We start from the raw sequence: 12,932 nt of genomic DNA, 5'->3' as shown, positions 1-12,932 counted from the left end.
TGATAACAGAGAAATGGGGGAGCCCAGATATAGATCTATTTGCCTCTCCTCAGAATTATTAACTGAAAAGATTCTGCACAAGGACTTATCACAGACAAGCATGGAAAGTGGACGCCCTATCTTTTAGTTGGAAAAACCTGTCAGTTTACGCCTTTCCTCCTCTGCCTCTTCTACCCAAGGTCCTCCTAAAAGTCAGACAAGAGAAGCCAAAGATGATATTAATTTCCCCGGACTGGCTCCGCCAATATTGGTACCCAGTCCTAAGGAACTTGTCTCAATACCCAGCTTGGACCTTGCCTCAAAGACCACAAGTACTGTCCCAGTAAAGCAATCAGATCCTGCACAATCAACTACAGACTCTGAACCTGGCAGCATGGCTAATCATGTAATCATACCAATGACACCTCTCAGTAAAGCTGTGATGGATGTCATTTTGGAAGCCAGAAGGCCTAGTACTAGAAAATCTTATGCTGACAAATGGAAGAGATTTTGTGCTTGGAATCAAGCACAATGAACTGATACAACAGAACCACATATTCCTCGGATATTACAATACTTAACTGAGATGCTTGACAAAGGCCTATCTTTCTCATTAATCAAAATCCATGCCTCTGCCATTTCGGCTCATTACAATACAGAGCCACCAATCTTTTCTCATCCCTTACTAAAACAGTATCTTAGAGAAGCCAAAAACCTAAGGCCTCCTAGAAGATCAACTTTACCTGCATGGGACCTCAATTATGTGTTGGAAAAGCTCACCCTGCCTCCATTTGAACCACCCGCTACCGCTGATATAAAGTTCTTATCATGGAAGACAGCCCTGCTACTAGCAATTATTTCAGCAAGAAGGGTTTGAGAGCTACAGGCCCTCATGGCTGTAGAGCCTTTTTATCATATTTTACCCAGACAGGGTGTCTCTGAGGACAAATCCTACTTTTATGCTTAAGGTGGTTTCCAGTGTGGCTCTTAACCAAACAAACCATCTGCCGACTTTTTATCCATATCTGCAGAACAAAGGGGAGAGAATTCTGCATTCCTTGGACATAGACAGACAGCTAAGATTCTACTTGAGCAGGACAAAAACTCTAAGAAAAACTGAGCAATTACTAGTGTCATATGCTGCAGGATCAGAAGGAAAGGCTATCTCAAAGCAGACAGTTTCAAAGTGGATAAGCCACTCCACCTGTTTCTGCTACTCACACCATAGTAAACCTGTGTCCAAGAGCATTAGGTCTCATTCCACCAGAGCTGCAGCTACTTCGGCAGCCTTTTTCAGAGGGGTACCAACCAAAGACATTCTAGAGGCTGCTACTTGGAGTTCTGTTCACACCTTTACAAAAAATTACCATTTGCCTCTCTACTCTAAGTCCAGGGCAGGCTTTGCCACTGCAGTGCTGCAGGGCCTTATAGCCACACCTAATGCTGTTTAGCTCCAGCCTCCCAACCATAGCTTTGGGATTCTACCCAAATGTAATGACTACAACAGTGAAACACGAAGAACATAGTATAGTTGTGTACACTTACCATAAATGTAGATGTTCGAGTGTATTCACTGTTGCAGTCCAGGTTACCCTCCCGCCATCCCCCTTTCATTCTACAGTTTATCTTTCCTTCTCTATCTTCTACAACCTATGTGGTGTATTTGCTTATAGATGAAGGTAAAGTTTATATTTATGTATGTATATAGATATATATAATATTGCTACCTTTTTGGGGGCACCTGACATCAGGGGCAAGAAAAACTAAAGAAAATGGCGTCGGCTGCATGTTCTATACCCCTGTCGTCATGGAAGTGAAGACAGCAATCGATGCAGGACCCAAGACTTTGGAATTCAGGCCGACTGAGGGCAACCTGCCAGCAGATTACCCAAATGTAATGACTGTAACAGTGAATACACCCGAACATCTACATTTATGGTAAGTGTACACAACTGTACTTTTCAGTTAATAAAAATGCAAACTATTTTGGCTGGGATTTAGAAATGATGCAGTGCTCTGTACTGCATAATGCAGCTACCATGTTGCTGGGAGAAGTATAGACAAGTCAGTATATGAATGAAAAAGGCCACTGTATGCAATATTAAGGGATCTTAACGATTCTGGCATAGTGCAACAAAGTCACACCTGCATAAACAGACAGAAGTATGTTTACTTTCAGAAACACAAAAGCACACCCACATTCGTAATGGCAGACTGAAGTGCTAAGACAATGTGCATACCAGATTGCGTGTACACGGCAAAATACATCACACAGTCAGTACACCATGTATACTGGACAGAACAGCAGGTGCAAGTAGTGGTCACTTACCAGTCTATGAAGTACAAGCAAGGGGACACAGGCTGTAAGTCAGTCATGCAAAAATGTATGAATCAAAACTCCACTACATCACATACTACTTCTGCAAATGTCATTTCCCAAGCAACGTCAATGTAAGAGCATTCGCTAAAAAAGAAATTGGATCAAACAGGTTTTAGTATGTGGACCCCCATATACAGTCCCTTCATAATCCCTACTTATTAGAACTAACTTACAGAGAACTACGTGTTGAGAGAAAAAGACTATCTCCCACAATGCAATGCACATTTAGAAAAGCAGTGCTTTTATATATAAATTGTGGGTAGTGCATGACAGTAAGGGCAAGTAATAACTGCCTATGGGTAGGTCTGTAGTATAGTACCAGAAGAGTACATTGCTTCTTCCAAAAGTCTGTCCTGAGTACAACATACTGATTCAATGAATAAAGCGAGAAGCAGAGGTATATAAATGAGTAATGCCATCATCGTTAGAGAGTAACTCCTTTGTGGCAGAAGGAAATTGTATAACACTGCAGTACAGAAACACGTAAGATTTTTACAAGTGACAATGCTGACCATAAAACTGCAATAGGTGGCAGTTTAACAAAGACAGCAAAATGTCACAACAATTTGCTTATTTATATATGCATACAAACAGCACCATCCTATACTATGACACCTGTTTCATCAGGCAGCACTGAATGTTCCTGTGATCACTCTTCAAACATAGCAGGATGTTATTCTCATCCACATCTGGCATCAGAGCTGGCATTTGTAGCTCTAGTGGCACCCTGATGCTGTTGACAGTTGTACACAGTGCCACCTGAATTAAACTGACAGTTGCATGTAGTGCCACCTTAATCAAACTGACAGCTGTGCACAGTGCCACCTTGTTGGGTTGGATGTTAATTTTTGGCCCCATTTCATAGAAGATATCCTTCCTGGATTCATGGTTATTCAGAAACCTAACATTAATAGTAGAGTGACTCTTTGATATCTATATGGATTTGAAATGGATCAGATTCCATCCATCCATCCGTCCATCGATCCATCCATCCATCCACAACTAATTTTTCCATTATTTTAAGTGCATTACAGTGCTATATAAAAACAAAATGTTTTATTTTTATGGCTTTTGTGACACAGTTATTTAAGAATTTTGCTTTTTCAGGAATCCCAGAAAAATGAAGTTGGAAGGTTTGCCAAACAATGTGTTACTAATTAGTAGGTAATAAGTTTAAAATGTGAGGACAGAAAGAGGTTATGGTGCAGCAAAAATAAGTGTCCCACTGTAAGTAGGTGGATAGTACAAGGCAACAATACATGAACTCTGTCTCCTGCTGTGAGCTATCAATCACTGCAGCAAACAGCTCAAATTACCTTTGCTACTTTGACAGATACAAAGGGGAGGCATTTAGGGAGAGGGAAGATGAGTTTAAGGACTACAACACAGGCATAACAAAAGAATGAAAATTGGCCACTTGAGAAAGAAAAAAAGTAACAGGCACTGACAATAGTGTTCTGTGTGATTATCCCTGTTTATCTTTTATTCCTTGAAAAGCAAGAAATGGCAATTAAACCTGACTGACTAAAGGCAGGTGTATGTGAAAAGACATGTGAAGTCCAAGCATTGACAGGAGCTTAGGGGCTATGATGAATATTCTATAGCCAAACACTGCATTGTGGGATACCTACAAGTAGACTAAAAAATCAAGATGCTGGACCCCATGTGGGCAGACTGTGAAATTACAAATAGAATTATAAAAAAAAGGATACAGAGTCAAAAGTGGTATTAAAATGTAGGAAGCATCAAGACATGATGAAATAAACATATTTTTTCAGAGTGTGCATGTAGTTCTCCTTTAAAATTGGTTTACCACAAAATGAACCCCCTACTGCTGCACCATTGCACCTAACAAGTTTAGAAATTCTAAGGCTAACATTCTTCTGACTGCAGTTCTCTACTCTACTCTATAAACTCTCATTACCCAGTGTAGTTCAATGTTTTTAGGCAGTTGTGTGAATTGCACATCGTAGCCCTACTTTTTAAAGGACAACACAATGGCAGATGTACTACCTGACTTCTGTAAATTGTAAGCAGTGACTACATTTAAATTCCCATCCCATTTTTGAGACCTGATAGCCCTGAAACTCTGAGGAGTTATATGTGACCAGGGAAACATATATACAATTCTGAAATTACTGTATCTCAGAGAATTCCCCCTTCTCTGTGGTACCAACCTAAGAATTGTTATTCATAAGTAGCTGGGCAGTGGGGGTACATCCCGTACACAATGGGACTGCAGGCATATTTTCCTTCTGTGAAAAAGTATTTTTAATGGGTAACAGTTTCACACTTTGCTCTTTTACCTGCAGGATCATGATTAATTATTTAGTGTTTTGGGACTGTCACTGTTAAGTCTCAAACTTCTAATAGGGCTCTGCTATAGTCATAAATGTAAAAGATGGTTGTTTCACAACTACTAGTTAGTTTTGTGGGTAGGTCCTAGGCTAACTATTTTTGTGAGCCATTTTAAGCATAGCCAATTTCCTTTTCATGTGAATCAACCTTGGTACCATGTGTCTGTGAGGTAAATGCCTTAAACATTTGGCCAGCCTTCCCTCCAATTCCTGTCTTTGGATGTATCACCAATGTAAAAGTAACGCAGTTATTCACCATTTGTCACCTTAATAAGATTAAGAGCCTGTTTTCAGGGGAGATCAAGGAATAAAGGCCTGATAAGCTTCTTGTAGAAAGTCACACAGTAAGCATATCAGAGCTGTGGGAATGAAACACAGGATTAAGTCATGTTGATAAGTTCCAGTCTATTGCTTTCTGAATTACGCTTCCAGATAGTTAACAGAAAACATCTGAAAAATGCCAGAAGTGCACCTTCTTTATGCTCTCAACATGCACATTAAAAAGTTTAAACATGCAGTAGTCATATTGCTATAAATAAAATATATACTTATATATAAAAATTACTCAGCTTGTGTGCTACCATCATAATTCAGACAGTACAGTTGTCTGAACTGATTCTGATGTGGCTCCATAAAGACAGAGTATAAGTATGTTTTTGTGAATCAGTGCCAAGGATTTTTCTTGTTCATCGTATGTCACAATGTTTATATAAGGTGATTTAAAGTATAACAGCCTTATTTATTTATAATATGTTGCACCTAACTGACAAGCTGTGTACCTAGTTGATTATTTTTAAGGGGGCACAATCTAAAACTTGATTAAAGAAACTAGAGGTTTGCATTCAGGTTACATTCAGGTAAGGATAATAAACAGTATGTAGATTTGCTTAAATACATTTACACAAGAGAGCCATTTTGATGCATTATGTAGCAATAAACAGTAGTCGTGCAGAATACTGATACATTATTTTCTTTTTGCAGGAACAACTGATGGTCCATGACTTTACAAGGTTCCATTCACTGAAGCCCAGGATGCTTGAAGTCTTGGATGAATTAATGACCGCGGATATTGCCAAACTAATGCCTCTTCTTCGCCAGGAAGAGATAGAAACCCCAGATCAGCTTGTCAAAGGAGGAGCCTTTGATGGTACCTACAATGGACCATTCATGGAAGGTTCCACTGAGGGCATCTATGAGGGCGCTGATGATGAAGAATGGGTTGTCACAAGAGACAAACCAAAATATGATGAAATCTTCTACACCCTTGCACCTACTGATGGAAAACTCAGTGGCACCAAGGCCAAGAATTGGATGGTCACTACCAAGCTACCAAATTCAGTGTTAGGGAAGATCTGGAAGCTTTCAGATGTAGATCGAGATGGCATGCTGGATGATGAAGAGTTTGCTTTGGCTAGCCATCTGATTGAAGTGAAGCTGGATGGACATGGGCTGCCACCAGAGCTGCCAGGGCATCTTGTCCCACCATCCAAAAGGCGACAGAAGGGCACAGCTGAGTAAACTGTATATTCAACCTCTTCTGCTAAGGGCTACTTTCTCTAGTCTAATCTCATTCAGACTGCTCTAATTAAAATATACTTTGGCAAACCATAGTTTAATAGTATGTGTGACACAATAGCTAGAAAAAAAGATTATCTTAAGTTCGGTAGAAAGTCAGAGTTCATTTTTGTTAGAGCTGTTGCTGAAATACCCATACCAAATATACTTAAATTAATATGACTGACTTCACAGGTTTTTGTTTCTTGTTTTTTTCTCTCTCATCTGGTCCCATTTTCATTGTTATGAGTAAAAGCCAAGTCAGTGTTCATAGTCATTTGCAGTTGCTTTTAATCAATAAAGACTGATTCCAGAGGCCATTGCTGCCTACCTCAGCTATGCGTTGTGAAACATATGAAATCATCTTTAGAAGATGAAGTATTTAAAGTTCTCCATTTGAGTGGGCTCTGTAAAGTGTCATATAATTACTCAACTAAACTCAGCATTCCATTCAGCAAAGATTGATTTCTGTTTAGCCGATAATAAATGACTTTTTTCCCTGTGTTGCATGTCTGTTATAAAATGCCCTTCCTCCTTGTCCCAGCTGACATGATCCAGCTGAAATATCTCACCTACTAGCACCCTATTGGCACAGTCATTCCTAAGATGAGGATAGAATGAATGCTCATTCATTCCCTGTTTCAGGTGAGGGCACTGAGGACCTTTCATTCCTAGCCTAATTACTGCCAACAGTCTGATGTGGGAGCAGGCTGACATGCTCATTGTGTAGACTGACGTAGCCTTTCTAACCACATGCAACTTGCAAGCTCTGCTTTAGTTGCTTTTTGGAGGTGTACGTGTGCTGCCATATATGCTAATTTTCCTGGCTATATCACACATGGCTGGCAGATCTGTTTTTTAGGCCAAATGCTAAACCCAAAGAAAATAGCATGTGAACATGCAGCCAGCCAGAAACTCAAATTAAAAGAAAAACAGCCCACATAGTGCTGTACTTCCTGAAGGAGCCAAAACAGTAAATGTTCAAAAACAAGCTCAAAAGTCACCTTCCTTAGGAACAAGCCATAAAACAATACTGTGAATGACTGCCAGTCAGAATTTAAGGGGTGAAATAGCAAAATCCACTTTAATATTAAAAACAATAAAATGGTTGAGTACTTTCATCCATTAATTATAGGACTTCATCATTTTTTATATTTTCATATACATTTTTTTTTATTTTACACTAAATGTAATTCAGACTTTGAATTTCTGTTTTACTTTTGTTTGCATTGCATTTATTTATTGAATACCTCACACTTAAGAAACAACAAGGAGTATTTTCTTATCATTTGAACATGAACATGTGACTCTTAAGAGTTTACTTAAGTAGGTGCACTTCTTGATTTAAGCGGTTCTGGTAAGTCCTAGAAGACATATACCTTCAGCTTGCCAGTAACTGCTGTGTTACAAGAATCCTCAGTCTGCAAGATGCTTGGCCATCTCTGATTGGATTTACTTATATAACAAAATAAAATATAGAAATAAAACTACAGGCAATATATATAGCTTTTTTTTCACTCACAGACTAGTTACAATCAGAGGGAAACAACCATATAAATACTTAAAAGAATTAGGTACAAGAATGAATGTAAAAGCCCATTTATACAGGATGAATAATACTGCTGCAATCAAACAGGCACAAATATAAGCTCCTTCAGGTGTAGAAAGCACATTAGTGGTGTGCCAGCCTGTTAACATTAGCAGTGTACTTAAATTATGCCTCAGTTTGAAGAAGAACCTTAAAATGTTCATCAAAAGACAGAACAGTGGAAACAACTCAATCTGTACTAGGGAGAACGGCATACCATAGGGCTCCTAAACAAGAATCTTAGTTGCATTAAAATTGAATCACCTATTTGTGATGTGAGTTGTTGCAACTCATGTCAGTTTGCTATAGCTAGAAGATATATGAAACAATTTATTGGAGGAAGTGGCCTGTCTGAAATCAGTGGCTATATTTCCAGTAGGACAAATGTAAGGACACACTGTAAACCACAGATAGACTGGCAGCATGGGGGGGGGGTATATAATGCTAATTTTATTACTTTCACAGTATAACAGTAATACTTAAACAGACACACTTAGCAAGGAAATGTCTGCATGCAAGTTCTTTGTTTTTATGTATATAAATAAAATATTCATATGACAATGTGAAGTTTTTTAAAGAAAATGAATGCAGTGGTAAGCCTTATCTGTTACAAATAAAGGCTGGAGCTGTGACCCTAACTGATTATATATTGCAGGTTATTTTCTTTTATGTTCAACATAATGCTAAACTTCAAAGGCATTAACATACATCATTGTTAAAGGTAGAATTATAACTCAGTCCTCAGTACAAAAATAGTTTGCAAAGCACTGGATAGGTAGAGATTAATATGTTATGAGAACTGTAAGACAAACACATTTGGCTTTCTAAAATCCTCAGGACCCTGGAGTATATTACCAAATTTACTTTAATTCTGACTATTGTTTTCTTATTGTTTTAACTGTTCAAACTTGCATAATTCTGCTAGGGAAACAGCATTAAGGATCCACTGGCAGACACGTTAGTCATCCTTAGTAGCAGTCTCTCATTAGAAAAATGAAAATAATTGTACATAATCGTAAAAAATTAGATATGCTGACTACAACTAATCTATTTCTTAGTGCATTTGAGACACCATTGGCAGGAGTGCATGTATTAAATTCTCAGCATCTTCTATGTATGACCAGGCAAGATTTCTTCTGCAGTGATCTAAGCAATCTCATACTAGAAGACATACATTTTTAGCTTTCCATTAACTGCTGTGTTACAAGAACCCTCAGTCTGCAGGGTGATTGGCCTTTTCTGATGGGATACATCATGAGTTTTGGTATGGGGAGGATGATATACTGTGCCTGGGGTGCTCTGACACTCCAAAACTTCAGCATGTGCCACTTTTTTTACACTGTATTAGATCCAGCTGCAAAAATGTAAAAAGCTTGCCCCAAAGATGTAATTACATCTAACTCTCTTTAGTTGCTTGCTTCCTAGGTATTGTTTCACATTGTGTTATGAATCTCCATTCTGCATCTGTACTGCTTTAGTTAGAATTATTAAACATTTATGGATACATATGTACTTTCAGAGATAGGATTGCTTACGTATTATAAGTAAACATGAATACTGAGTTAGACTGCTAGATACAAATCAAAGGACCACTTTTGTATGTTCTGGATGTTACCTTGTGCTGCTTTTTGACCTGTACCAGGATGGACTACGTGCTGTATTCTGTATACTCACTTTGTAAGTGCTATTGTGCGGTTGTCACTGAAATGTAACGTTGTACTCTTGGTGCTACTGCAAATATTATTAAAGTAATTATTAAAGCTGCTGTGTGGTTGCCAGATTTCTGCAGGGAATAAATGAGTCATTCAATGTCACAGTTGAGAGTCATGAAATACAGAAATAATTCTGTGAGCAAGTGAGGAAGAATACGTAAGAAGAGTCTTCTGATGTACTGAGACATGTATACAGTATTTATTGGTGTTTGAATTGTCCTAAACTGTTATTAACTGTGCTTGAACAGTCCAGCTAATGATAGAAAAGCCACCAGCTAACAACACTGTCAGTGCCAGCAGCCAGTTCTTCACATGTAGTTTGTTAAAGATGAACAGCTGACTAATGGAAGTCAAAGCCAAAAATAGGTGTGTCTTTCAGGGCTTAATTTCTCAAGAGACGCAGATAGGGCATTAGAATTTGAGTGACAGCAGCTCTTCTGATGGTTTAGTCTGTACCACCTTTATGATCCTAGATCATGATAACCTAATATGCAAGTTAGAGGTTTAGTGCTGGGTCGCAGTGATGAGCAATGGATCCCTCTGTATAGTTCTGATGACTCCAGAGAATACAGCCATTGCAGATAACAGCAGCATTCAGCAGCAGGGAACGCATTGCAGATGTTTTTTTTTAGATACTGCCTGGCCTGATGGTGGGGTACAGTGCTGCTATGAACTGCTTCTGGTAAGGTAACACTAAATGCTGTAAAGTGCGTGGGTATGTATACAGCAATCAAGATGTCCTTACATTCTTGCGTACAGGTATCCTCAACAAAGTAAGACAGGATACTGCTTGCAGCACACAGTAGGATCTCTAAAGCCTCATTTGCTGTTTTTCATCTGCAAACCAAGTGCGAAAAGTTGTCCAGGACCATCTTGTCCAAAATGCATGTGGTCTACCCTTAAGAAGAAACAAAACTTAAGTAAGAGAGCCCTTCCACCCAAGACACCATTAGAAATTTCTCTTAAGACAAACTACCTACTCCTGCGTGATACATTGACAAGCTTCACATCCCCACCGGACCTGTTTAACTCCATTAAATATGTGGAAGCATATACCAACTCAGTATAACAGTATGTAAATACCGATGCAGTTGTATCATGTAGGAATAAGCACAGGGCAAATCCCAAAAACAAACAAACATCATTAGTGGAACCATAATATCATCAAGGTTTAGAGTATAAGGAATAGAATTTTGACCCAAAGTAAGAAGAGTATTTCCCACGCATACAGCCTCCATAGAGCCTTTGCCATTGAAATAAACAAACCATCTTTACTGAACTGTCACTTATGACATAGGCAGTCATACATTTATATAAATAAATACAAACCATGTTGACATATTTCAGTTGCAAACATTATACATCACATATAATCTTCTCTATAGTCATTGTCAAGCAAATGTTATATAGTTCATTCAATTCATGCCTTCCCTTAAAACCCCATTCCTCCTACAAACATTATTATGCATGTATTGTTCCCACAAGTCTAATTTTTTTCTATGTAATTTGCTCCTACCCTTTTCTAAAGATCCCACTTCCAGTTATTTTATCTCTGTTACTATATTCTCTACTTCTAGTATGGTTGGTTTAGACTTTGATTTCACTTTTCTAGTAACTGCTTTTAAGCAGCAACCAGAATTAGACTCAGCAAGACCTTAATATGTCTAGGCAATTCCGATACTGTATCATTTCCTTGGTTACACCAATTTGCTCACCCAGTATTTTTGACAGAGTAGTCTGCAGGGAATTTTTAAAGTCTGTCAGCTCATTACACTCCAAAACATATGTTCCTAATTACCTCTTTCTTCCCCAACACACCTCCAACATTTGCAATCTACCTGAGGAAAATTTTTTGACGTCTGCTTAGGCTATAAAAATACCTATGCAAACACTTCCAAGCAAAAATCTTAAATCTTCTAGACTTTGGTGCGTATTTGGTAGCAATACACACAACCTCCCATTGTTTCTTTGTGAAGTCCTCATCAAGTCTCTCTTCTCACTTCTTAATACCCTCCTCTGATCGATTCCTAAAGTTATCATGTGCAATATTTTATATCCCCTACTAATTATCCCTCCCTTAACAGCAACTTCTGTTCTAGATTCTTCTAAAAACTCTACCAGTCCTGATCTTTCACTTAACAACTCAGAAGCTTAAAATTCCACCAAAGCCAAGTTTGAAGCTAAAGTCACCACCTAAGCCAAAACAATCACAAGGCCTTTTTTAATTATGTTTACAATCTCAAAAGCATAACACAGTAATGTACAAATTTGATTGTGATTTTACCTACACCTAGACTGAAGATATAGCTAACCTACTGTCTGATAAAGTCAGCTCAAACTTTACCCCTCTTTCCCTTCCATCTATTCTACACGTTATACCTGAAACCAACTCGCATCAAGCTATTGCACAAGACCAAGTCCTGAAAGCACTATCAAAAGCTAAATATATTGCATCTTTGGGTTCTGACAATGTCCCTGGAAGCATCTTTAATAGCATTTAGAATGGTTTAGCTACCCCACCCCCACCCCACAACAATACTGTTCCACATCAGCCTCCATACAGGTTTCATACCAAGTGAATGGAGAATAGCTGCAGTCATTCCCCTGCATAAGAAATGACCTTTCACAGACCCAGGCAATTGCAGACCCATATGTCTAACCAGCCTCATACACAGAGCCATGAAAAGACTTGGCATGGAACTAATCAGTCAGGACATAGGGAACTTCCAAACACTGTAATTGTCTCAATTTGGATTAATCAAGGGTAGGCCATTATTACTCAACCTGGTGAACCTTTTTGGAAAAGGTCACAAAAGCAATGGATGAAGGTAAAATGGTGCACACCACATACACTGACCTGGCCAAGGTTTTTGACGCAATCCCCCCACTTGGGTACAATAGAAAAGCTAAATAAACTGGGAATAAACCTCTATGTCACCCACTAGATTGCCATTGAGCTCAAATTTAGGATACCGGACAGCAAAATATGGGAAGCCACCACAACAAAGAGACCAGTCACCAGTGGAGTCCTCCAAGGTTTGTTGATGGGACCCTTCCTGTTTGGCTTTTGTTTCTCAGAAGTAAAAGTCAATACCAAAAGGCTCTGGCTGACTAAGTCTGCACATGACTGAAAGCTAGGAGCAATTGTTAAATCCACATATGACTTAGTCATCCTGCAGGAATGTTTGTCCCAAACAAGTAACTTCTGCTGGAATCCTAGACTGACACTAAATGCCCAAAAATGCATTGTTGTATCCTTTCGGATGTCATGAACTCCAGGGAACTACCACATTGAAAATACTCCCCTGAAAATTGTCCCAGTTGTTTGGGATTTTGAAATGTATATAGACAGTGGCCTAACT

General features: G+C 38.7%; 1 protein-coding gene across 1 annotated transcript in view; it reads left to right on the top strand.

Annotated features, from left to right (window-relative positions):
• Window positions 1-9,618, top strand: part of EHD2 (EH domain containing 2) — a 756,157-nt gene extending 746,539 nt beyond the window's left edge. Inside the window, 1 exon segment of the mRNA XM_044062805.1 lies at window positions 5,698-9,618. Within this exon segment, the coding sequence (XP_043918740.1) occupies window positions 5,698-6,234 (537 nt within the window). The 3' untranslated portion in view covers window positions 6,235-9,618.
• Window positions 9,619-12,932: the final 3,314 nt, after the last annotated feature.

This window comes from Protopterus annectens, chromosome 1.part0 (assembly GCF_019279795.1).
Source record: "Protopterus annectens isolate FY-2018-M chromosome 1.part0, PAN1.0, whole genome shotgun sequence".
Classification (NCBI taxonomy): Eukaryota; Metazoa; Chordata; order Ceratodontiformes; family Protopteridae; genus Protopterus; species Protopterus annectens.
Note: the sequence above shows the minus strand (reverse complement) of the source record. Positions and strands in the feature narration are given on the sequence as shown.